This window comes from Dromiciops gliroides, chromosome 2 (assembly GCF_019393635.1).
Source record: "Dromiciops gliroides isolate mDroGli1 chromosome 2, mDroGli1.pri, whole genome shotgun sequence".
Lineage (NCBI taxonomy): Eukaryota > Metazoa > Chordata > Mammalia > Microbiotheria > Microbiotheriidae > Dromiciops > Dromiciops gliroides.
Window position 1 is genome coordinate 320,666,729 of NC_057862.1, and position 26,892 is coordinate 320,693,620.

The 26,892-nt window shown below is 40.2% G+C and overlaps 1 protein-coding gene across 1 annotated transcript in view; it reads left to right on the forward strand.

Annotated features, from left to right (window-relative positions):
* ADAMTS2 (ADAM metallopeptidase with thrombospondin type 1 motif 2) overlaps window positions 1-26,892 on the forward strand; it is a 476,618-nt gene that overhangs the window by 419,844 nt on the left and 29,882 nt on the right. The window contains exons 13-17 of the mRNA XM_043989764.1: window positions 3,690-3,823; window positions 10,364-10,487; window positions 13,090-13,170; window positions 21,601-21,764; window positions 25,842-25,998. Of these exons, the coding sequence (XP_043845699.1) occupies window positions 3,690-3,823; window positions 10,364-10,487; window positions 13,090-13,170; window positions 21,601-21,764; window positions 25,842-25,998 (660 nt within the window). The remainder of the gene's footprint in view (window positions 1-3,689; window positions 3,824-10,363; window positions 10,488-13,089; window positions 13,171-21,600; window positions 21,765-25,841; window positions 25,999-26,892) is intronic.

Genomic DNA, 26,892 nt, shown 5'->3' on the forward strand with positions numbered 1-26,892 from the left:
ATACTGCAAAAGGGGCTTAAGGATACCTCCTTTTCCTAAAGCTTTTTTCCCTTCAGTGTAGGGAAGAGTTGAGTTAACATGGTTGGCCGATGAGAGTTCTTTCTACTTCACTGAGCCTCTTGTAAATGAGATGGTTATCCATACTCTGCCTAGACACCGTGGCTTGCAGTGGCCATATTTACAAATACCAGTCACAACTGTTCCTGATTCAGTGAGCACCTGAGTACTGGGAACATTCACTGGTTTCAACATCAAGGAATCAGTAACCAATAACAAAGGACATAATAGCCCATTACTTATGATCTATATCAGCTTTGCTTCTGTCTTTAATGAATCATAGTTGGCAAAGTCTTCATTCTCTTCTGCAGCCATGGGTAACTCTAATGGGGAATAAACATGAGAATAAAAACTAGGCCCATGCTTCACAGGTGTTTCCATGGCAGAGGGAAAAGAAGAAATGAAGGAAATAAGTATTTATATAGTGCCCACTATTTGCCAGACACTGTACCAAGTGCTTTTTTACAAATATAATTTCATTTGATCCTCACAACAATCCTTCGAGGTAGCTGCTACTATTATCCCCATTTTACAACTAAGGTTTGAAACTGAGGCAAACAGAGTTTGTTAAGTGACTTGTCCAGAGTCACACAACTAAGAAGGGTCTGAGGCTGGATTTTAATTCAGATCTTCCTGACTCCAGGGCCAGTGTTCTCTCTACAATGCAAATATCTACAAGAGTCTTTCCCATATTCTACCATGCATGGTAACCTCTGAACTAACAAGAGCAACAACCACTAACATTGATGAAGCACCCACTTAATGGGTACTGGCTTTTTTTTTGCTAGGCAAACCCAAATTGGCAAATCTGATCCTGCCTCTGTTTAGCATCCAGACCAATCCCAAAAAGGAATTGCAATTTACAAATTGCAAATTTACAAATTTTGCAGTTACAAAGGACCACAACATTTTTTCTCTTCAAATTTGAATAAGATAGTTCATTTATTAAATAGAGTGGAATTGACTTGTGCCAATCATTAAACTGCCTATTTTGCCTTACTTTTGGTGAGCAACACCTTTGCTTTATTGAAGTGTGATAGAAAGTGAGAAATAGATACGAGCCCTCATCCTCAACAACCTACATCCTGAAGGTTGTCCACCCTCCATCCCTTTCTTTCCACTAGTAGTTAACACCTGATCATCACATCACCTAGGGATAGGCCTGCCCAAGGCCCTGGCTAAGAACCTTTTTTCCAAATTTATTCTCTCTGAAGCTCTGACACACCCCTCTACTGGTGCACTTAGAGTGCCCTCTTGTGTCTCTCTGCTGTAATTTCATTAGATGTCTTTTGAAGAGCTTATCCATCTGGGCTTGAAAAGACCCCAATCTCCTACCAAAGTAGACAATCTTTGCAAGTTGCTGAATCTGACAAAACTGGAAAAAATTCTAACCCCCTGCATTCTTGTCATTACCATGGTCAGCACCCTGCTGGTGAGCCTCTGCAGCTTAAGCTGGTCCTCGGAAGACAGACATTGCCTGACCCATAGTCAAATTCTAGTTTGGTTGGGAACTACCTTAACTCAGTGGAAATTGTAAGTTCTTACAGATCACTCCCAAGTCACAGTGAGGCATCAGAGGAGAAACTTGATACCATATTAGGAAACAGAGGTAGACAGAGAATGTTTGAATCAGGGTCTGGGACAGTGAGACTTGGACTGCTGTAGAAGTGTATATGACCATACAATATGATCCCACACATCAGCCAAATGAGCAAGAGTGCCTCTGGCTCAGAAGGTGTCCTGTGCCTGAGGGGAGGGAGGGCAGTTGGTGGGATTTCTGCTTGCTTTGAACCTATCTTAGATCCAAATCATGGAAGAAAGTTGTTTCTGGCTTTGGAAGAATCAGCAGGATGCCTTATATGGGTCATTTACCTTTTGGAGAACTAAGAAAGGTTTTCTGGAAATTGGGTGATGGTGAGAAATCAGTTCAGTCAGAGCTGTCCATGTCTTTTGACTCTGTTCCTGCACTGGTATAGTTTGAAATCCTAGGGGAGGGCCAATGACACTACTCCACTTAGGGCCACAGTCTTCTCAATGGGGGGTGCTTTTAAATAGGTCACCCCCTGTCTGTATTTCCTATCCCATAGCTCAGGACTAGCCAGGCATCTATAAATAAATAGACATTAGCAGCGGGATATTAACTGTGTACAGCTTGTTATAATTATTTTTTCCATCCTCAAAATTAATCTTTCTCTGTGGGTGAAAATTTGAGCCTGAGGTGGTATTGGCAACCCATTATTAATTCTCTATGACATGTTTTAGGATAAAATTCTATGCCCTGAAACGCAAAGGACATCATCTAAACACAAAAGCTCAGGAATATTAATTAAAAGCATCCATTCACCCAATGAGGTACGGTGGAAAGATCACTGATTTGAAATTAGAAAACCTGGATTCTAGTCCCAGCTCTGCTTTTTACTATGTTACCTTATAAATGTCAAGATAACCCTCTCCCTGAGATTTAGTTTCCTCATCTACACAATTAATGAATTATATTGATCTCCAAATCTGTGATTCTATAACCCCCAAACCTTTCTTGAGCTCCTGTTGTAGCCAGGATCTGGTGCAAGAAGCCATGGGGAGACAGAGATGAATAAGTTCAGTCCAATAAGACTTAAGGACCATGGTAAGCACTGGGGAAAAATGACAGGAATGATACCATTCTTGTCCTCAGGGAGCTTCAAAACTGTGTGCATTTAGAGGCTTCATCATTCAGGTTTGCTGAAAAATAGAGTGCTCAAAGAGAAGTAATTTGCAATAAAGCTAGAAAGGCCTGTTGGAACTAAATTATAGAATGTCCTAAATTAGGCCAAGCTAAAGAGTAGGTGATTTTTCATGCTGGCAATAGGGAGCCACTGATGTGATTTTGGGGCAGGGGAGTGTATGATCAATCTTGTGCATTAGGAAAATTATTTATGCAGCTGGGTGAAGGATGGATTGGAGAGAGGAGACTGGATGCAGGGAGGTCAGTTATGAGGCTATTAAAATAGTCTAGGCAAGAAGTGACTAGGAGTGTTAGCATTATAAGATGGTTTAGAAATATTATAGCAGGAGAATCAACAAAACTTGGTAACCGATTGAGGGTGCTGGGTTAGGGAAGCAATAGGAATGAAAGATGTCTCTGAGATTTTAAACCTGAGTGATTCTCAGATAGTGAAGTTTGGAAAAGATGCCCTCACAGAGCTCACTGCCTAGCATGAATAAGACATTGGCATAAATATCCATGATACAAGGCAAGATTCAAGTACCATAAAAGGTTCAGAGGAGAGGGGAGCCAGAGAATGTTTTAGGAAGGAGGTAGCCCCTGAGCTATTATACCATTGAAGTATTGGTAGTATTTAAATTAGCAACTCCTAAATCTCATAGTTAATTTCAAATTCAGCCATTAAGTACAATATCCCTTTTAGTATGTCCCCCTCTCTTCCCTCTCCATCCCCCATGCCTTATGCCTTACTTCCTATTTCCCTACCCTGGCTTATTCCCATAGTTGTGATGAAGGAAAATCACTGGCATGTGTACCAGTAGTCCCACATGATTAGCCATGGTGACATGTTGAGCCCAAAAAGAGTATGTGCAAACACTATTAGCAAATAGGTTGCAAAGCAAATGAAACCTGCCACTTTATCCTCCAGCCAAGGAAAGATGCCACCTGTACTGCCAATCAAAAGAAACCGGAGAAGTGGTATCCATGAAGCGAATGGTACATGATGGGACCCATTGCTCATACAAGGATCCCTACAGCCTTTGTGTACGTGGAGACTGTTTGGTAAGTGTTGGGGCAAGATGACATTTGGGTTCTTAAAAACAAAGCAAAAGTTGGGACTTGAAAGCCAGCATGGTTCAGGGAAAAGTGACCTGGACCATGAGTTTGGAGCCCTGACTCTATTATTTATAAACTATGCAACCTAAGAAAGTCACCTTGTTTCTCTGGGCCTTTTATCCTTAACTATAAAGTTAAAGTAATAATCCCTGTCCTGAAAATCTGAGAGCATTGTTGTGAGGTTCAAATGAGTTAATGGACACTAGTGACTCAAAGACAGATTGTACTATCCCCCCCCCAAAAATGTGGCATGCCAAAATGGGGCATTCCACTTGGATTCAGGAAGACCCCACCTGACCCTGGGGAAATCCCTAAAACTATCTAAACCTCCATTTCCTCGGCTTTAAAACAAGAGGTTTGACTCAATGCATTATAAAGTCCCTTCCAGTTTTATATCGATGACCATAAAATTATGCACTTATGAGAAATAGTGAAGATTACATATTAAGGGAAGGTAAAAAAAAAAAAAAGGAAAATGTGATGAAGACAAAAAGACCAGTGATAATAGAAATGCTTTTGTTCTTCAGTTGTTCAGTCATGTCCAACTCTTTGTGACCCCCATGGACTATAGTTGTCCATGGAGTTTTCTTAGCAAGGTTACTAGAGTGGTTTGCCATTTCATTCTCCAGTGGATCCAGTGAGTGACGTGTCTAGGATCACACAGCTAAGAAGTGTCTGAGGCCTTTATTAGAATTCAGGTCTTCCTAATTCCAAGGCCAGTGATCTATCCACTGCCTCAGAAAAACATTTAAATATCTTTAATTTAGTAGGAATATGAAAGAAAATTTTCCAAGAAAGGTTTATTTCAATACAGTGATTTCAGAGCAGTTTTTAAATTGTATTTTTCTTTCAACAAACGTTTATTTTGTCTCTCTCTCTCCCACCCCCACATTGAGAAAAAGAAAATGAAATTCATAACAAAATGCATAGTCAAGCAAAACAAATTGCAATTTTGTCCATATCCAAAATTCTGTGTCTTACTCTACAGCTTGAATCTATCACTTCTGTCAGGAGATGGGGAGCACAGTTCTTCATCAGTCTCTTGAGATCTTTGTTGGTCACTGCCTTGATCAGAATTCTTAAGTCTATTAAAGTTGCTTGTCTTTACAATGCTGTTGTTTTAGAAATGATTCTCCAGGTTCTGCTCACTTCACCCTTCATCAGTTTATATAAGTCTTCCCAGGTTTCTTCAAATGTGTTTCATTCATCATTTCTTATAGCACATTAGTATTCCATTATATTCATATACCATAAGTTGTTTAGCCATTCCCCCAATTGATAAGTATTTGCTCAATGTCCAGTTCTTTGCCAATATAGAAAGAGATACTATAAATATTTTTCTACATATAAATCCTTTTCCTCTTTTTTTGATATATATGGGAGACAGACCTAGTAGAGATATAACAAAATTGAAGAGTACATGAGATTAAATAACCTTTTGAGCATAATTTCAAATTGTTCTTCAAATTGGCTGCTTTGTTGTGGTGATGGTGGTGGTGGTGGTTATCGTTGTTCAGTTGTTCATTTGTGTCCAACTCTTCATGATCCCATGGACTATAGTGCCAGGCCTGCCTTTTTATCCTCCATTATCTCCTGAAGTCTGTATAAGTCTGCTTTTGTTTCTTCCATGACACTATCTGTCCACCTCATCCTCTTCTCCTTTTGCCTTCAATCTTTCCTCTCTTCTCATTATGTGACCTTCCAATGAATAGTCTGAATTAATTTCTTTAAATGTTGACTGATTTGTCTTCTTGCTCTCCAAGAGACTCTCAAAAATCTTATCCAGCACCACAATTCTTTTTTTCTTTTTTTTTTCTTTTCTTTCTTTTTTTGGCGGGGTAATGAGGGTTAAGTGACTTGCCCAAGGTTACACAGTTAATGTCAAGTGTCTGAGGCCGGCAGCACCACAATTCAAAAGCACTGATTCCATGGTGCTCAGCTTTCCTTATAGTCCAATTCTGAGAGCCATACATTCCTACTGGAAAAAACACGGTTTTGAGTATGTGGATCTTTGTTGGCAAGGTAATATCTCTGCTTTTTAATATGCTGTCCAGATTTGCCATAACTTTCCTTCCAAGGAGCAAGCATCTTTTAATTTCGTGGCTGCAGTCACCATCTGCAATTTTTGGGCTCAAAAGCCCAAGAGTATAAAATCTGACACTGCTTCCATTTTTTCTCCCTCTATTTGCTAGGAAGTGATGGGACTAGTTGCCATGATCTTAGGAGTTTTTTATGTTAAGCTTCAAGCCAGTTTCTACAATCTTCTCTTTCAGCCTCATGAAAAGGCTTCTTAATTTTTTCTTCACTTTCTTCAGAGTGGTGTCATTGCATACCTGAGATTGTTGATACTTCTCCCAGCAACCTTATTCCAGCTTTTGATTCATCTAGCCTGGCATTTTTCATATAAGTTAAACAAATAAAGTTACACTATGGAGCTTTATTGTACTCCCTTTCTAATCTTAAACCAATATGTTCTTCCATGCTTGGTTTTGACTGTTGCTTCTTGATGCTTATAGAGATTCCTCAGGAGACTAGTAAGATGGTCTAGTACTTCCATCTCTTCAAAGGCTGGCCACATTTTGTTGCAATCCAAATAGTCAAAGATTTTAGTATAGTCAATGAAGCAGAAGTAGATTTTCCCCCCCTGGAACTCCTTTGCTTTCTTCATAATCCAATGAATGTTGGCAATTTGGTCTCTAGTTTCTTTGCCTCTGTAGCAATTCACAATTCCACCAACAATGTAGTGATGTACTTGTTTTCCAACAGCTCCTTCAACATTTTTCATTTTCCTTTTTTGTCACTCTGCCAGTCTAATGGCATGTCAGTGTTGCCTTAATTTGCATTTCTTCAAGCATTCATGATTTAGAAAATATTTTCATTTGTCTATTGATAGCCTGGATGTGTTGCTTTGAAAATAGCCTGTTTATATCCTTCTATTTATCATTTGTGGAATGGTTCTTACACATTTGAATCAGTTCCTTTTATTGAAAAGTAAACTTTCATTCAAAAAACTTGCTGTAAAGATGTTTCCCAATTAACTATTTCCCTTATCACAATAGCTGTGTTGGTTTTGCTTGTTGGGAAGGGGGAAGCTTTTTAATTATATATAAGTAAAATTGTTCATCTTCTCTTTTGTGGTCCTCTTTATCCCTTGTTTGATCATGAACTCTTCCCTATCTGAATCTCTGAAAGGAAAGTTCTTCCTTATTACTCTAGCTTATGATGTAATAATACAGTGATTTTGTATCCTTATTTTCCCAAGAGATAGCATAGTATAGTAAGTAAATAGTAAATCATAGATCATAGATAGTAAAAAAAATAGATAGCCAGACTCAAATTTAAAAAGAACCGAGTTCAACTCTTGCCTTTGACTCAGAGGAAGTCACTTAACCTCTCAGTATTCTAGGCAATTCTCTAAGAATCTAAGTTGTAGAGAATGTTCCAACCTGCACATGTAGAAAGTGTTCCTCTACTAGGACTACCCTATGCCATGAAATCATAGGTCCAGTACAATACTGTACAAATGTGTATTCATTATTACTACTGCTGAAGCATGATATAGTAGGTGAAAGTTGGGCTTGCAATCAAGGAAACTGGGTCCAAATCCTGCCTCCAACAAGGTGACTCTGAGTTAAGTCCCTTATCTTCTCTCTGTCTCAGAGAATTCCTTGGTTCATATCTATTAAGTAGGAGCAAAGTGAACACCTGCCCTGGTAGAAGGGAATTTCCACTCCAAGGATTCTCACACTGATGAAATTCATAGATTAGTGAAACAACAAGCATATATTAGGTGCCTACCTGTTTGCCAGGCACTTTGTTAGACACCTGGGGATACAAAGAAGAAAAAGGAAGTAGTTCCCACCCTACAAGAGCACATACCTCACTATGGTAAGGATAATATAGCTCTAGAATATGTGACCTTCAACTATACATGAATAAGCCGAACTGGGAAAGATCTTATTAGCTAGGATCATTTGACCATCTTCCTCAGGTCCAGGGGAAACCTGGGAGTGATCTGAAACCCATTGGTCTCTTCTCAATCTGGATTCGGGAGCAGAAAGTAGTGGAAGAGGGTGAAGTAACTAAGTAACTTCTTAGCAGAGAGGGAATTAGAATACTCAACCTTGGGATAGCTAGGTGGTGCAGTGGATAGAGCACTGGCCCTGGAATCAGGAGTACCTGAGTTCAAATCCGGCCTCAGACGCTTGACACTTACTAGCTGTATGACCCTGGGCAAGTCACTTAACCCCAATTGCCTCACCCAAAAAGAAGAAGGAGAAGGAGAAGGAGAAGGAGGAGGAGGAGGAGGGGGAGGAGGAGGAGGAGGAGGAGAAGGAGAAGGAGAAGGAGAAGGAGAAGGAGAAGGAGAAGGAGAAGGAGAAGGAGAAGGAGAAGGAGAAGGAGAAGGAGAAGGAGAAGGAGAAGGAGAAGAAGAAGAATGCTCAACCTCTCCATGCCTGAGTTTCTTCATCAGTGAAATGGAGTCAAACTCAATGACTTCAAAGGTCTCTTCCAGAGATAAAGCTTAAAACACCTTCCAGAACCAAATATAGTTGATTTGGGGGTAGGGATAGGTAAAGATGAGAGTTGATCTCTAGTTTGGGATTATCCATGACTGCTATTGCTCCATTAGTGTTAATAATCAGATTGGCTCTAGAATGTCTAATAATAGTGACAGCAATATTAATAGTAGTCATGTTGGTACTAATATGAGCAGTAATAATGATAGTTGCAATACAAATCATAACAGCGGCAGCCATAACAGTGATGGTGGTAATTGGAGGAAGTAGAAGCTACCTCTTTCTAGGCTATTAGGTCCTCCCCATAGTCTAGAGGCTCTCATAAAGGTTCCTTCTTCAGATCTCAGAAATATAGTTGAATAAGTGTTTACTTTCACTTAGTTGTCCCTATTGTTGCTGTTCAGTTGTTCGGCCGTATCTGCTTCTTCAAGACCGCATGGACCAAAGCATGTTGGTCCGTTCTGTCTTCCACTCTCTCCAAAAGTCTGTCAAAGTTCATGTTGTAACGATTGGAATGATGTAGCCTGCTGGAGAGCTACTGTAGGAAAGCTTCGCCATGAGGAGAAGGCACTTGAGGGCAAGCCATGCGGCTTTTCTTTGGTGTCAGGAAGTGACATTTGCTTGTGGGAGGAAGAAGGGGCGAGGCTGGCTCTCTTGCTTCTTTTTCGTCAGGACTCTGGTGGAGAGCGGAGCTAGGAATGTGCTCTCCCTTTAATAGATAGATGAATCTAGGTCTTTCTCTCTCTCTTCACCAAATTCTTATTCTCCTTAATAAATGCTTACAAGTCTAAACTCTTGCTAAAGCTTATAATTTATTGGCAACCACTCATTAGATATTTTCGACAGACTAGCTAGAATTTTACCCCCTTACAATGTGCATTGTTTCCATATCTATCTCATTCTCTGCTGCTCCCTTTTTCTTTTGCCTTCAATCTTTCCCAACATCAGCGTCTTTTCTAATGAGTCTTGTCTTCTCATTATGTGGTCATTTAAGCTTCAGCTTCAATAGTTGGCCTTCCAGTGAATGGTCTGAATTCATTTCTTTAAATATTGACTGATTTGCTCTCCTAGCTGTCTCTAGGTAGAATGGAATCTCAACTCCCTCTTTCAGAAAGCAGACAGTTACCCTAAGGCCAGCTCGGGCACAGTTTATTTGTGGGTAGGATCACAGATTTAAAACTGTACAAGGCCTTAGAGGTCATCGAGTCTAACGCTCATTTTATAGATGAAGGAACTGAGGCCCAAGGAGATTAAATGAATTGCCTAGGGTCACAGAACTAGGAAGTGTCAAAAGTGGGTTTTGAAGCTCCCTGCTTCCAAGTTCATTGATCTATCTACTACATGAGGAACTTCCATGAGGAACTTTGTCCTAATCCCAACACGTCTCCTACAGAAGCAACCTTCCTTCAGATTTTTTTTTTAAAGGCAAAGAAGTGATTGATGTCACTGAGGATAAAGCCGTGCCTTCAGCAGATCAGGGAATTGTGTTAATGCTCCAAAAACCATATCTCCAGCCTGGTAGTGAGAGTCCTGACCTAGGGCAGCCCAAATTGGAATTCCATATAATATTCCACCTTTTATAGATGAGGGTAAATGTTATAATTGCAGCTTTGGAGACAGCTGTTTTTGTCATTAGAGGTGGCCCACCTAGATTATTCACTTTGCAAAAAGGATTCACTTTCAGTGCTTTCTGAAATAGAATGCTCCCCAAGGTAACTCAAAATAGGATTTGATTTTCAGAACTTTGATTTTTTCCTAGAGTGCTTCAAGAACTTCTCATTTTGGTTAAGTCAGAAGACTCTGAGGATTTCCACTCTCCCTCCCAGAGGCCTTCAAAGCCCTTGCTGTGTGCTTGCCAGCATCATGGGCCCTGGTAGCTTTAGCAACATCAATAAGACATCCTAATGCTGTTGGGGAGTGAAGGGGAGGTCATTCTTAACCTGAGTATTCTTTTCTTCCCCCACAGAAAGTTGGCTGTGACCGGGTGATTGGCTCCACCAAACAAGAGGACAAATGTGGTGTGTGTGGAGGAGATAACTCTCACTGCAAAGTAATCAAAGGGACATTCACAAGATTACCTAAGAAACAAGGTTAGTGATATACCCTCTTCCTGACTCTTCTCCCATCAATTACTCAATACCAGGTGTTTTCATATGTCCATGTTTATGTGTGTGCATGGATCATCTTAAAATCTTTCCTTTCCTTTAACCCCAACATCCAGTCACCAGGTCCTGTTAATTCTCCTTCTGTATTATCTTTTCTTTTCTGTTCCTACAGCAAGACCCTATCACAACAGCATTCCAATGTCTCTCCTCGCCTCCAATCTCTCCCCATCTCTAGTACCTCCTATACATGTTGCCATGAATAAGTATGACTATATACCTTTCCTGTTCAAAGTCTTTGATGATTCCCTGTTAATCATGGGATAAAGTCTAAGGCAGCAGTTATCAAAGTGTGGTCTTGAAGCCTCCTGAGCATCCCTGAGACCTTTTCAGGGCATCTATGAGATTGAAACTATTTTCATAAAAGTATTATTTGCCTATTAAAAAACTCCTCCCTTTTCCAACTATATATACTTTTGTGAGGCCCCTATACTTCAACCAAAATAAAAAAAAGATATCATAACAGATTGAATGCAGAAGCAGCTATAAGAATCCAGCTGTCTTCACACATCCCAGTATCTCCAGACATTAAATATATTTTTAAAAATATGTAAAACAATCCCACTCTTCTCACTTAAATTATTTTTGCTTGGAAAAATATAGTTATTTTTATTAAAAATGTTATTTATGTTGGCATGTAATAGGGTTATGATTTTTAAATGCAAATTAATGAATAAATATTTTTAATTTTATCAGTTTTAATTTTAAATGTAGGAAATATTGATAGATATAATCCACATAAATAAAAGCTCTTTGGGTGTTCAGTAATTTTTAAGAGCATAAAGTGGCCCTCAATAATTTTTAAGAGTATAAAGGAGTCCTGAGACAAAAAAGTTTGAGTCCAAGTTATTGGGATGAGGTGTTTGTTCAAATTTACCTACCTGGGCAACACCTGCCCAAGGTTACTATATAGGACTAAAGAAACAGAGCGCTCCATCATTGGGCTGTGGATATTTAGCTCTTTTCATCACTCGCTTGAATCATCATAAGCTAATGTAGCATAGAGGATAGTCAGCCTTGGAATCAGGAAGGCCTCAGTTCAAGTCTTGCTTCAGACACTTAGCTATGTGATCTTGGGCAAGTCATTTAACCTCTCATTGCTCCCCAGGCAATGTTCAAAGACTAGATGTTGCAGAGAAGATTCTGCTCTGCATTGGGAGAGGGCTTTTTCTCATGGGACAGAGCCTGCACTGATGAAATCATGGGTCTACTACTAAGAAATACTTTGACACAGCCAGGTACATCTCCTCTGAGATCAAGCATTATCACTCAGGCAGATGACATGTGAATGATCACAATTGCTCCCAGCCTCCTAATTCATGCCCTTTTTCCTAGGTGTTGGTTTTTGGACAGTGTAACAGTGCCCCTGAGATGTCAGCCTCAAACCCTTAGACTCCACCTTAGCTTTCTTCTCTTAGCCTTTCTTGTTCTGAGACTTTCTTCCTCAGACTTCACAGACTTCTACCTCTCAGATGCCATCACTCAGGCTTGCTGAGACTCTGACCTACTGATTTGTTCATTCCCAGGGAGCTAATTAAGAACAAGGGCACAACTGCCATGCCTCCTCTCAGTCAGTTTGTCCTTCGATGCTACCCTATCCCTGAAGCTGTCTATTTTAGCCAACTCACCTTGGTACAAGAAGAGGCTGCGTCATACCATTTGTCACTCTTGGTCACTACCTCCTACCTTCTGGGAGGCCTTATGTCAGGGACAGAGTCTCACCACTCTAAATCAACTCCTCAGCCAAGCATTCCAGGCCCTCTTGAATCTGACCTTTACCTACATTTGCAGCTTCATTTGGTCCCGAACAAACTCTGTAGTTCTAGCCAAACTAGATAGCTGGGAAGTCCACTCTAGCCTCTGTATCTCTGCTCTAACATCCGCTCTGCCTGGAATGCACTTACCACCCTTTTGCCTGATTCCTTTTTGTTTGTTTCTTTGTTTTGTTGTTGTTGTTGTTGCCTCCTTCTTAAATCCTACCCTTCCTCTTCCGGGCACTGAAAGAAAACCTGTGGCTAAATAGTGCCTGGTATCCCCAGGAAGTAGCACAGGGCTGTGCTCCTACTAGGGCGTGGGGGAAGATGTGTTTATGGACCCATAATCATGGCTATCAATTAATATCTGCTGAGCTTCCTGTACAGCTTGTGGTCTAGGGCTTAGAGCCAAATGACCTGGGGTGAGTGGCTTCATTTCACTGACTCAGTTACTACAACTGACAAATGGGGAAACACACACACACACACACACACACACACACACACACACACACAGATTTCACTCCAGGCACACTTATGGTTAGTTATTGCTCTGCTTGTGAAACACCAGCTTTCATGAACACATGTATATTGTGTGTTCACATATTGCTTGTCTACATTGTATGTGTTCATATGTACATGTGATCATGACCATATGGATATTAGAATCAGCATAATTCTTCTTGTTTATTCCTCTCATCACAAGCACCTTGAATGAGTCAAGCCATAACTTGACCATCATAAACTCATTTTTTTCTTTAAATATTCTAATTAAGGTTACATCAAGATGTTCGAAATCCCAGCTGGGGCAAGGCACCTGCTCATACAAGAGACAGATTCTACCCTTCACAGCCTGGGTGAGTGTAAGTCATGGCTCTGGGCATCAGAGTCTCTTACAGGGCTGGCTTGGCATTAGTGTGAGTCCTAAAGTTGGCCTCTATATTTGAGATGGAGGGCCTTGTCTTTGTAAATACTCCATAGGAGTTATGTAATATATTGCTGAGGTCCTTCCTTTAGAGGGTGAGCATGGGAGGAAAATTGAGAAAGACATTAATTAGATTAGCTATGAATAGAGGTATAACAACACAAAGCCAACAATGCAGTTAGGGCTTTCAGATTGACTGAGAATGAGCCAAGATTAGAAAATGAACTACAGTCCATTCCAGTGATCTTGTGTGAGCCAATCCCCTTCAAATTTGAGGATATTTTGAGTTGGGAGACAATCTGGGACCATCAGGGAGCCAGATGCTTTGGTATGGGGTTTCCAAGATTCCGTATTCCCTCCATGACATCCCTAGCAAGTAGTTGTCCTGCCTCCCCTGTAGTGAATAGGGAATTTACTACTCATCAAGATATTACATGCCACCATAGGATAGCTATAAGCAGCATGTTAAAGTGAAAAGAGAATTGGATTTTGAATCAGAGGGCCTGAATTTAGGTCCCAAGTAGGACACAGCTACTTATATGGCCTTGGATAAGTCATTTAAGTTCCATTAGGCTTAAGTTCTTCATCAGAATAAAGATGTTGAACCAGATGATGTCTAAGATTCATTCCAGATCTCAGTCCTATGATTCTATGGAGTATTTAACTTATCTCATAATTCTATAACACTCTGCAATTTCAGATTTTTTGTTGTTATTCAGTCATTTTTTCAACTGTGTCCTACTCCTCATGAACCCTTTTGGGATTTTCTTGGCAAAGATACTGGAATGGTTTGCCATTTCTTTCTCCAGCTCATTTTATAGATGAGGAAACTGAAGTAAACAGGTTTAAGTGACTTGCCCAGGATCACCCAGATAGTAAGTGTCTAAGGCCAGATTGGAATGCAGGTCTTCCTGACTCCAGGTCCTGGAGCTCTATCCACTGTACCACTCAACTACCCAACACTTTCACATCCACTATTACATTTGATTCTCTCAATGACCCTGTGAGGTGTCCAGGACAAGGTGGTATTGTCCCTATTTTATAAATGTGACAACTGAGGCTCAGCGGGATAAACTGACTTATCAGAAGGCATATGTCTAGAAAGAAGCAGATGTGTTTCCAGTCTCCTGACATTTACCTTAGTGGTCTTTCTAGTACTATGCCACATGGCCTTCCCCCAGACCATCCAAGATGGGTTGGTGGTCTTTACTGTCTCTGAAGATGGCCCAGGCATAGGCTCTAGGCTGAAAGGTGCCCACACACTTTCTGATCCTGTATAAGAAGAGGCAGCATTGTGTGGTGGGGTAGAAAGATGAACTCAATAACAGGATTTCTGATCACAGCTACATTTCTTGCCTGATGTGTGACCTCAGATAAGTTTGATCCTCTCTTTGGCCCCAGTTTCCTTAGTATGCAAACTATGATTGTGTGAGTTAAATCATTCTCTGTGTTTCAGTAGGACAAGTTTAAAGAGGAGAAAGAGCAAGGTAGGGACCTGAGAAAAATAAAGGGAAGGAGAAGGAATTGTGAATTCAATTTGGCAGGTTGTGGGAGTGTTTAGAAATTGTGAAGAAGACCAGAGATTGAATTTGATTGGGGAGGACTTGAGGAAAAAATGAAGGAGAAGAGTAGAACTTAGAGTGAGGTGGAAAAGAAACAAGCTTGAAGAAGCAGAATGTAAACAGAAGCATTTAAGAAAAGGAAGAAGGATTTTAGGAGGACTCAAGACTCAAGCTTAAGAAGAAGAGTAGAGAGAAAAGAAGGTGAGGAAGAAATGAATCATAGGAGGAAGAGGAGGGGTATTGATAAGACAGTGTAAAGTTTAAGACAAGGAAAGGAGGTTGGATGAGTTGTCAAGATGCTAAAAAGGTGAGAAACAGAGGAATAATTCCAGAGCTGAAGACACCCCAAGAGTAGTTTTTCACAACACTTCTCCATGAAACCTACTAGCATTAAAGTCAAAATGGAGGATCTTACAGTAAGTGTAGCGAACAGGACAAATTTTGCACTAACCTGTATATAGTGTGCAATGTTGTTGGCCAAATGTTTGTTATTTCTGCTCAAAGTACAGGCCAGTCTCTCTCCACAAAGGGACCCAAGGACTGTATTTTCCACATTATCAGTGAGAATGAAATACTTCTTAAATGTGAAAATAAAGATGAAGATATAAGGGATGTAAAGAGACAGTTGTTGTAAAGTCCTTTCAGTTATGTCTGACTCCTCATGATCCCATTTTGGGTTTTCTTGGCAAAGAGACCGGAGTGGTTTGCCATTTCTTTCTCCAGCTTGTTTTATAGATGAGGTAACTGAGGCAAACAAGGTTAAGTGACTTGCCCAGGGTCTCACAGCTAGGCCGATTTGAACTCAGATCCTCTTGACTCCAGTTCCAGCCCTCAATCCATTGCACCAACTAGGTGCTTCATAACCTGTGTATAGGTTGTAGGAAGGGAGAATGATACACAGAAGAGAAAAGAGAAAAAGGACCAGTGAAGCAACAGACCTACAGATCTTCCTAAAGAGAAGAGATCTGTACTCCCTGTTGAAGAAGCACCTTCATTCCCTCCAAGGAATGATTCTGTGAATCTACAGATGCCATGAATCAGTCAGTCAGCAAGCATTTATTAATTACTTACTGTGTGTCAGGCACTGTGATATCTTATCAGGTAAGAAATCATTCAGGAAATATCAGAAGAAGAAATGAGTGGTGGTAGCTTACAACTCTATGTAGAAGCTTTCTGAGGTGGCTGATAACAAGATAAAGGTCTGCAATTTATCCAGGTTACAACAGAGAGCCTCCCAAGATTTAAAAAATGATGACTACACCACTCTTGGTGAATCATGTGGACACATCTGATGGTGTCAGAATGAATCTAGAAAACACTGCAAAGGTCTATGATGTCTTAAGCAAAAAGCTGAAGGATGTAGGGATATGGGTGTTTTTCTATCACTGCTACTGATTGAAGGCTGGAGAAGAAAAAGGCAGATTTGGAAGTAAATGAATAACTGGGTCAGATGGTGGAATTTGGATTTCTGGGCCACAGCTTAAAACTTGGGAAGGATGGGTTCTTGGATGAGGATTGAGCCCACTTAACAATGGCTAATAAGAATATACTTACATGGAACCTTACAAATATAAACAAAAGGATTTTAAACTCAAAAGGCAGAAAAAAGAGAAAACTGCCTATGTCCCAGAAAGTGGTTACATGGTAGTAAGAAGAATAGATACTGAAATTCACTTGAGAAAAAAAGAACGTGCAATAAAACCTGTGGTCTCAGATGTTTATACAAAAAAAGCATGAAGTACGAATAACCAGAAAAATGAACAAGTGATCTTAATGCAAGGAGATGAATTCAATGTAGTTATCATTAAAATGATAGGGTGAGATCCATGACTAGATGATGACTTTGGAAGGCTATATTTTATTCAGAAGGAGCAAGATACGTAAATATGAGAAAGCACACATGTATTACACATTAACAAATGTGAGAAAAAAGTCCAGGAACCAAAGACAAGAAATATATTGGAGAATATTTGGATGAAGACCAATTGAGAAAAAACAAAAGTAATCTTCTCATTGGAGTATATTACTGACTACCAGGACAGAAAGAAGTAGGTGAATTTCAGCAATTTACCAAAGGTCTAGAACATGTGTATGATAAATAGTGATGGAAAATTCCAACTATCCTGAAATGTACTCAACTTCTTTTTTTCTTTCGCTGCCCAAAGCATAGATAGTACTCCTTTTTACTTGCTTTAATAATAATTCTTTCCTTTAAAAGGGGGAGAACTAACGAGGAGGGCATTTATTCTGTATCTGATTCTCAGCAGCAAGGAAAACCCAGGGTAGAAATGATAGAACCTTGAGAATGAAGTGATTGTGCCACATCTTAGCATTTGTGATTGGGAGAAGAGAAATGCCAGGAAGGCACAGTCTGACATGAACCCTGCCTAGATTTGAGGAAATTATATTTCAAAGGGTTTAGAGGAAGGTTAGGTGGGATCTCGTGAACTAAAAATCTACTAGGAAAACATCTTAAGAAGGATATAAATTTCTCAAGAATAAAATTCTTAAAAAAAAATTTGAAGAAAAGCTATAATAAACCCTGTGGCCTCAGATGTTTCAACAAAAATGCACAAAGTATGAATAACCATAGAGGCAAACAATAGCTCTCAATACAAAGAGGTCGATGCATCAGGAATGCTTTCCTGGTCACTATCCTCTAAAGGGGAACAGGTACCCCTAGCTTATATTTGTAGGCATGGCTCCTTTTCCAGAATGATAGTTATGGGGGCAGCTAGGTGGCACAGTGGCTAAAGCATCGGCCCTGGATTCAGGAGGAGCTGAGTTCAAATCTGGCCTCAAACACTTGACACTCGCTAGCTGTGTGACCCTGGGCAAGTCACTTAACCTTCATTGCCCCACAAAAAAACCCAAAAAAACCCCAAAAATACTAGAAAATAAAATAAATAAATGAGCTGTCATACTGAGAAACAAAATATCTTAGCTCAACCAAGAAAGGAGCTACAATAACCAAAAGGGGAGAAATTTCCCAAAGTCTCTAGGGAGACAAGGTGGAAATAAGAGACATATGGAGGAGTCGGCTTCTGCTTGTATGTCTTCCTTCCAAAGTCTGTCTCTCCACGGAGCTGGTCCAAAAGAGAATCTAGAATTGAATAGACCTCTCTTAAATTAGGAATTGAAAAGAATCTCTCTCTTTAACAAACCCCTCAAGCCAACTTAGCATGCAGTGAGGAATCATTCTTTCCATCAATTCCAAATTACACCTAGGCAGCAGCAGGCAAAACATCCACAGACAACCCAGGTTATGAAAAAGAAAAACAGTTCTGATGAAGTAGAAAAGAGGGATTTGCCTAAAGAGACAAGTGTTGTTGCACAGAGAACTCACTGACCACAGAGAACAAATACCAAGGTCAATATGGCCCCTACTAGTAATGCCAAAAGTTCTAAAACTCAGAATGAACTGAGGCTAATAGAGGAAGATAAGCTTAACAAAATAATTGTTATGATATATTGGGGTGAAGGATACTCAAAGAAGGGATAGGGACACTACTTGGTCTGGATCAGACAATAATAATTAAAGATGACAAGAAGACAGAGATGTTTAGTTCTGCTTTTGCTTCTGTTTTCTCTGCCAAGGAGACCAATCTTTCAACAAGTGAGGACAGAGTAAACAAAAGCTAATAAGGAGTTGATATCTAAAGTAAGCAGTGAGTTAATAGCGTGTGTGTGTGTGTGTGTGCGTGTGCATTAGCTACCCTTTATGAGTTCAAGTTGCCTGGATCAGATGAATTATATCCTTATATAAGTGAAAACTGAAAATACCATTACTAAGCTAGTCTGTGATTTTCAGGGGCAACAAAAATGGGGTAAAGAGAATAGAATCTGTTCCCTACCGGTCAGTGAACTTGAATGTGATTCCTGTAAAAATTCTCAAATATATTATTAATGGGAGAGTTAGAAAGCATCTAGAAAAAGAGGTAAAGATCACAAAGAGCTTTCATGGGTTCAAGAACAGACCATGAAAGGCTAAACTCATTCCTTTTTTAACCTAGTATTATTAGATTGGTAATAGAGAATGATGAAGATATGGTTTACCTAGATTTTAGGAAATTATTTGATAAAGTCTCTCATGCAGTTTTCATTGAAAAATATAAAATGTTGTATCACAATTAGATGCATTCAGAATACATGAACCCCCAAAGTTGTTGTTAATGGTTCGATGTCAGCTTGGAAGATCTCAAGCAGATGCCCCCACAGATCTGTGCTTGGACCCTGTGCTGTTTTACATTTCTATCAGTGACTTGGATAAAGGTCTAAATGTCATGCTTATCAAATTTGCAGAAGGCATAAAGCTGGAAGGAATAGCAAACATATTGGAAAATATTGGATAAGATTCAGAATCCAAATAAATCTCAACCTTGAGATAGCTCTAATAAGATTAAATATAATAAGGATAAATTTAAATTCTTGCAATTAAATGAAAAAATCTCCTTGACAAGTAGAAGATGAGAAAAATAAGAATGTCAGCAATAGATCTAAAAATTATATGGCTTAGTGGATTGCCAATTTTATACAAGCACTTCAATAATATGATAACGTAGCAAGAAAAAACCCAAAAGACTGCATTAAGAGACTTCTCATGTCCAGGACTAGGGAGATAATTATCCTGCTGTACTCTGTTCTGATTAAGATATGTTTGGAATATTGTGTACAGAAAAGCTGGAAAGTAGCCAGGATGGGGCCAGCAACCAGGATGATAAAGAAGTGGTTGAATGAACTGAGGAGTTTAGTTTGGGAAAGAAAAGACTTAGAGGGACAAAATCTTCAGGTATGTGGAAGAGGGATTGTACTTCTTTCTGCTAGACCCCAGAGGGCAGCACAAGTAGAGATGAAAGACACAAAGGAGTGGATTTAGACTTGATAAAGTAATGGAATTCCCTTGAAAAGTAAAGGAAAACTTCTTAACAATTAGAGCTATCCAGGGGAAGAATGAACTGCCTCAGGAAGCAGGAGTGTCCTTCTTACTGGAGCCTTTCAAGCAAAGCCTGGGTGACTACTTCTTGACTATGTTGTAGAGGGTATTTACATACAGGTATAGGTCGAACTAGATGCTTTCTGAGGACTCTTCCAACTCTGAGATTCTGTGATTTTTGTAAGCAGGTGGTTGGATTAGAGGATTAGAGGACACCCCCAGCTCTGATCATCTATCATTCACCTGAATGCTAATTAAAAGTCTTCTATTTCACTGTGATGGAACTGATTGAGATTCTCATAGATATTTTTTAACCAGACTGGATGCATTGCTAATGACCCATTTGTTCTACCCACAAATCATTCAAACCTCTATCTTAGTAACAGTTTCGTATTCTAGCATTTAGGATAAACCTATCACAGCTACTTTGTTGGCATTGAGGCTCGTACCTGCATAGGATCCTAAGATTCAGAAGGGGAAAAGCTTTAGAGCCTACTTTATAAAGCAGAAAATGGAAACCCAGAGAGTTTAAATTTGCAAGGTTACAAAGATAGTAGGAAGCAGAGGCAACATTTGAACTCAAGTCAAAGTCCAATGTTCTTCCCACTCCTTCTCCACAACCTATTGAGGTGTCTTCCCCCTTTAGGTAAGCATACTCTCAGGGAGCATGCATGCCAGGTAGTTCTGTGATTTGCGTTATACATTTTTTGCAGTCCCCTGGTGGATAGTGCTACAAAGAAGAATATCTCCTCCCAATCCCCCTAAAATACCCCGGGTCTATTCTGGTAGGGTGAGCCTATTGTAACAGAGACATAAGAACAGGAGTGTTGGTACTGGTCCCGCCTTCACTCCCTTCTTCAGGAGCTAGGCAGAGCTTCATTAATATCGAGGCAGCATCTGGGGCAGATAGGTGGCGCAGTGGATAAAGCACCAGCCCTGGATTCAGAAGGACCTGAGTTCAAATCCAGCCTTAGACACTTGACACTAGCTGTGTGACCCTGGGTAAGTCACTTGACCCTCATTGCCCCGCAAAAAAAAATAAATAAATATCGAGGCAGCATCAAACAGGAAGCCTCAGTTCTCTTCCTAGGAGGATATTCTTTAGTCTTTGACATGCTGGTGCAGTCACTGACCATCTCTTTCAATCCAGGAACCACATGAGGTATGATAGCAGATTTGGTCAAGTTTCTTGATATGGTTAGCTTAGTGTTATAGGAAAAGTATCTTTGTAGTCATAGAATCTATGTCCATAGCCCAGATCTACTGTGGGACTTTGAGCAAGCAAGTCACTCTCTTTCTGAGCCTCAGTTTCCTCATTGGTATAATATGGGGATTGGACAAGATTGTCTCAAAGATCCTTTCTAGGGGCAGCTAGGTGGTGCAGTGGATAGAGCGCCGGCCCTGGATTCAGGAGGATCTGAGTTCAAATCCGGCCTCAGACACTTAACACTTACTAGCTGTGTGACCCTGGGCAAGTCACTTAACCCCAATTGTCTCAAAAAAAGATCCTTTCTAACTCCATGATCTCAAGAATGGGACCTTTAGCAAGCAATGCAACAGAATTATGAGTGGATACAGCTAAATGCTGTATCCTTTGCTTCCAGAGGGGGCAAGCACATGTGCATATGCTGAGGGTATGGGAAACAGGGAAACCAAGTGCCTCAACTACTCTGTCAATAGAATGCTTTGACCAAGGGGGTTTGAGGCCCCTGAACCTTTGAGCACAGGTTGACAGCCTGGGCCTGTTCTGACTTCCCTGGCAAAATGAAGACATTATTCTGATTCAGTGTTCTCCCTTCTCCCATATTGGCCAAGCCCTGACTTTGGATGGGGGTCTTGGGGGGCAATTTCTCTTTTGGATCCCCAGCCATCAAGAACCAAGAGACGGGGAAGTTTGTTTTGAATGAGGAAAACTTGGTTCCTGATTCCAAGGTCTTCATTGACATGGGTGTGGAATGGGAATATCGAAATGATGATGATCGAGAAACTGTCCAGACGATGGGCCCTCTCTATGGTGCCATAACAGTACTGGTGAGTTTGAAGGCAAGTGGGGAACTTCTGGATCTCTCTGAGGAAACCCAAGACTTCCCATTCATTCACTTCAAAAATCATCTTTTAACTTCTGTTGGCTATGTGTCAGACAATCAATCAACTATCATTTATTAAGAACTGATATACAAAGGCAAAAATGAGATAGTTCCTGCCTTCAAGGAGTTTACATTCTACTAGGGGAGATAACTTGCAATAAGTATATAATAAGCATAAAATAATTATATATAAAATTAACATAAGGACAATGTTGGAGATGGGATAAGAGAAAGTGATGCCAGGACCATAGCTAGACACCCTGGATGGAGAGATTCCAGGAAATAAAAGCATCTTCAAACATGGAATAATACATTCAGCTGGGTGGACATTTAGAATTCTAGACTTTCTCAGGAGTCCTAATATATTCTTCTGAGCCTTTCTGGAATGATCTTATTGTTGTCATAATTGTCAGTTTCTTTTCCCCAGGGCCTTCCCCTTGAGCAGTGGTTTTTAGTTTCCCAGAATTCATTGAATGCCTACAAACTTCTCCTACTTCTGGGGAGCCTCAGGTCACCCTAAAGTTAGACCCTGTTGTGGTGTGCTAAGAAGACCATAGCATTTGGGATCAGAGTTGTCTCTTTTTTTCCAATCATGTCTGAGTCTTCATGACCCCATTTGAGGTTTTCTTAGCAAAGATACTAAAGTAATTTGCCATTTTTTTTTCTCCCACTCATTTTACAGATGAGGAAATTGAGGTAAACAGGATTAAGTGACTTGCTGGATTTGCACTTGTGAAGATGAGTCTTCCTGATCCCAGGCCTGGCACTCTATCCACTGCTCTATCTAGCTGGCCCAATACCAGTTCAAATCCTAGTTCTGATACTTATTATCATTATTTACTAGGGCTTAACCTCACTGAACCTCCCTTTCCTCAATGATAAAGTGGGGGAATTGACATCTAAGATCCCTTTCAGCTCTAAATCTCATGATTTATTGCCTTCCTGAGGAGTGGGACAGACAAGGAAAGGAAATGGCAGCCATTGCTAAGTGACTACCATTTCAAAGTGGTTATGTGGGCAGTGGTGGAAAATGTTCTGGCAAATTCTCAACCAGGATGCTGGGTGGAAAGGCCTTATGAGTAGCCTTCCCTCTCCTGTGCTGATGTTCCTACTCCTCCCCTAGGGATCAAGGTCTGTGCTTTAGTTTGGATGGAAATTACCTCCACTAAATATCATCATAAACAATCTTTAAGTTATGGATCATTCTCAACTCTAATAATAAACACTAATTTGGATATTTTAGAACTTCTAGCATACTAGGAAGCCCAGGGGGTCCCAGCAAAAGAGAAGTGACAGAAGAAAAAGGGTACTACCCAGGACCGAGTGCCATTTTGTATTTTGTGTCAGTCAAATGAGTTGCTCTCCACTGAAGTCCTATGCTGTTTCCTGATTATGGTGTGGTCAAGGGCCTTTGAGAATCCCTGGATCTTTTCAAGATTCAACTCAAATGCTGCCTCAGCAAGAGCTCTTTCCCAGTCCTCCACCTCCAGCTTCTAGTGCCTGCCCTTCTGAGATTCCTTTCTTATATTTACCTATTTTTTTTAATATGTTGTCTCCCCCATCACAATGTAAGCACCTCGAAGGCAGAGACTACTTCAATTTTGAGTATGTATCCTTAGGGCTTAATAGAGTTCCTGACATAGAGTAGTGACCTTGAGTTTTCAAAGGCTATTCCAAAAAAATTCCAGGTACTGTGGGTTCTACCATGCTGGAAAGGCTTTGCCATTGAGACTGGCAATGGAAAATGTATCTTTTGTCCAAGTGTCAGCCTGAAGAATTGAGGAAGTGTGGCTAATGAATTCATCACCTAGGAGCCTACCTTGTGATAACAAGCCTTTCCATACTTGACTAGGCCAGGCCTCAGAACAGACATCTACCACCTTTACAATTTGATAAAACTTGATAGACTCTATTCCCTAAAGGCATAGCCTACAGGAACCCTTGGTCACACGCAAATCACCATATTAACCATCCAAATCCAAGATGAGGAAGACAAAAAAAGATTTTAGGAGTAAAAGAACATCAGGGTAAATAAAGGGACCTTCAGACTGACTGAACTAATTATTCCCAATAGCATTGAGCCACATGATAAAAAAAAACACATTCAAGAAGGTCTCTTCCAAGACCTTACTTACTCTTCTCCTGGGATCTCTGTAGACCCATCCCTCAGCTTGGCCAATACCCAAATGGCAATTGTAATGACTACTGGGACCACTGGGATTCTTTATCCCAATGTATGGCTACAACCATAGCCATAAGTCACAAAGAAAAATGGGGTTTCTTTTTAATCCATCTCATGTGTCCAGCCATTCTTGGAGAATAGAGGTCAGATGAAGTTGATGGTTTGTTTGAGAGCCACAGGGATATGACTTCTTGAGGTTGAGTTAATTCTCTTTGTCCTTAATTTACTTGTATAGGTACAAAATAGCTACTCTGAAGTTTGTTCCTATATACCAGTTATTGTCTTGATGACATGTATTTGAAACAGTCTAGTTACTGAAATCTTCACAGTTCTCAAAGAAACTGCTCCCATTGAACATTCATGTGTAGAAATTCTCTTTCTGACCCTTTCTAGCCATAAGTTCCACAGTGCAGATCTTTACTACCACACAACTCTATTCACCCTCTGTTGTTCACAGCAGATCTTTTTTTTAAATTTTATATTTAGAATTTTATTTTCCCAAATTACATGTAAAATACAAATTTTGACATAAATTTTGTTTTAAACTTTGTGTTCCAAATTCTCTTCCTCCCTCCCTCCCTGCCCCAAGAACTCAAGCAATTTAATATAAGCTATTCATGAACAGTCATGTAAAACATTTCTACATTAACCAGGTTGTAAAAGAAAACAGACAAAAACAAAACTTCAGGCAAAGGAACTAACAAGAAAATTATGCTTCAATCTGTATTAAAATACCATCAGTATGTAGATGGTCTGTATTTTTCATAAGACCTTCAAAGTTGTCTTGGATCATTGAATTGCTGAAAATAACCAAGTCATTCACAGCAGATCATCTCACAATATTTCACAGCAGATCTTAACAGCTGGAATGGTGGGTGGGAGGGTAGATTAGAATTGGCTTCTCTATAAATTTAGATTAGAAATAGTCCTGGAGCAGATGGCCATATACAATCCTTTGTCATGGGGTCTCAGGATAACTAGAGTGATTCACTGGGGTGTTTTGCTCTGTACAGGCAAGATTAACACCAATAAATAAATTAATTGACAACATTTACTAAGTATCTCTTATGTGTAAGGCACTCTGCTTGGTGAGGGGGATATAATTATAAAAGTGAGACATTTCTCTGTCTCAAGAACTATATAGTCTACTGGGAAGACAACATATTCATTGATAAATATATAAGATATATGCAAAAACACTGTAATGACAAGAGAGGTAGGGAAAGAACTAGCAACATGGAAGGAATTAATGGAGATAGTATTTGATCTGAGCCTTAAAGGGAATGAGGCATTCTAAGAGGCAGAGATGAGAGAGAGGACATTCCATGTATGAGGGCATGGAGATCAAGGGCTTGAATTTACAAGGGCTTGGAGGCAGGGGAGAGAATTCATCTGAAGTAAATGTGATTCTTCCCTCCTAGGTGGCATTGGGGCGAGGGGGGAGGGGCGGATCTTGCCCTTGTCCTTCCTCTTTTCCCTCAACTAAATTGAAAGGATGCACATTTGTTCAAAACAGAATCTGGGAACATGTCCCTTTAGTGAGTAAACATCCCTGATAAACAAGAGAAAAGCGCCAGCAATGATAAAGTAATATAAGACAGAAGATACCCCATGAAAAAAAGAAGTTAGAATTCTAGTCCACCCCATCTCAGACTAGGCTTCCCAAATGACCACTTAGTACATCCTGGGATGGGGAAAGATCTTATCTTAAGGGTCTAAACTTTCTTCCCCTTTCCTCCAAGTACTATGAGGGAGGGTGAGTCAGTCACCTAGAGAAAAGTTGGGGCATGCCTTGTAAATGTATTCTAAATTGGCTATGGCATCCATCCATATACTTAGGTCATTCCTCGTGGCGATGCCAAGATCTCTTTGACCTACAAGTACATGATCCATGAAGACTCCCTGAATGTTGACAACAACAATGTTGTGGAAGACTCTGTGAGCCATGAGTGGGCCCTGAAGAAATGGACTCAGTGTTCCAAGCCCTGTGGAGGAGGTAAGTGCTTTACTGTCATTCAGAAAGGGAGCTTTGCAATAAGGGAAGCAAGAGAAGAAGACCTGAGACCTGGTTCTTGTCTTCCAGGATCACTCAGTGTCATGGGGGAAACAGATAGAAAATATTTCAGTAATGATGAAAAAGGAACAAGATGAAGGGCCAGATTGAGTGATGTGAATAATAAATACCATAAATGCTACATTTTAAAAGGGAATTAGGGTCTTGAGACAGAGGGAAAAACTTCTCTAGCAGTCCTAAAGCAAAACAGACTGAGTAAAGAGATGGTGAGTTCCCCATCTCTGGAAATGTTAAAACAAAAGTTTGATGGTCCTTGTCAGGTCTGAGCATGGGATGATAAGGGCCTAGACTCAGAGGCAGGAGAAATGGAAAAGAAGCAAAAGAAATTAATGGGAGAAACCTTATGTGTGAATCATCCAAAGGACTTGGTGACTGAAAAGCTATTGGGGTTGAAAAAAAAATCCTCCTCAAGAGATGAGGGGAAGTAGAGGGAGGAGTCAGAGTTTTAGGAGTGACAGAGAAGATGGTGGTGGTGTTGGCCAAGATGGATACGGACAGAGGGGTGTTAAGAAATGGAGTAAGTTTGAAGAGAAAGATAAGGAGTTCCTTTTTTGGATGGGTCATTTTGGGGATCATAGTACCAAAGTAGAAATTTCTCACATCCTTCCTCTGATCTCCAGTCACACAATCATCATCCTATTTCAATCCTTGATCATCCTTTGCCTGGAGTATTATAATAGCCTCTGGCTGGTTTCCTTGCATTCAGGTACTAATTCATTCTTTACACAGCTGTCAAAGTGTGTTTTTTCTAAAGTACAGATCTGACCAGGTCACTCCAGTGTTCAATAAGCTCCAGGTGCTCCCTATTATCCCTAG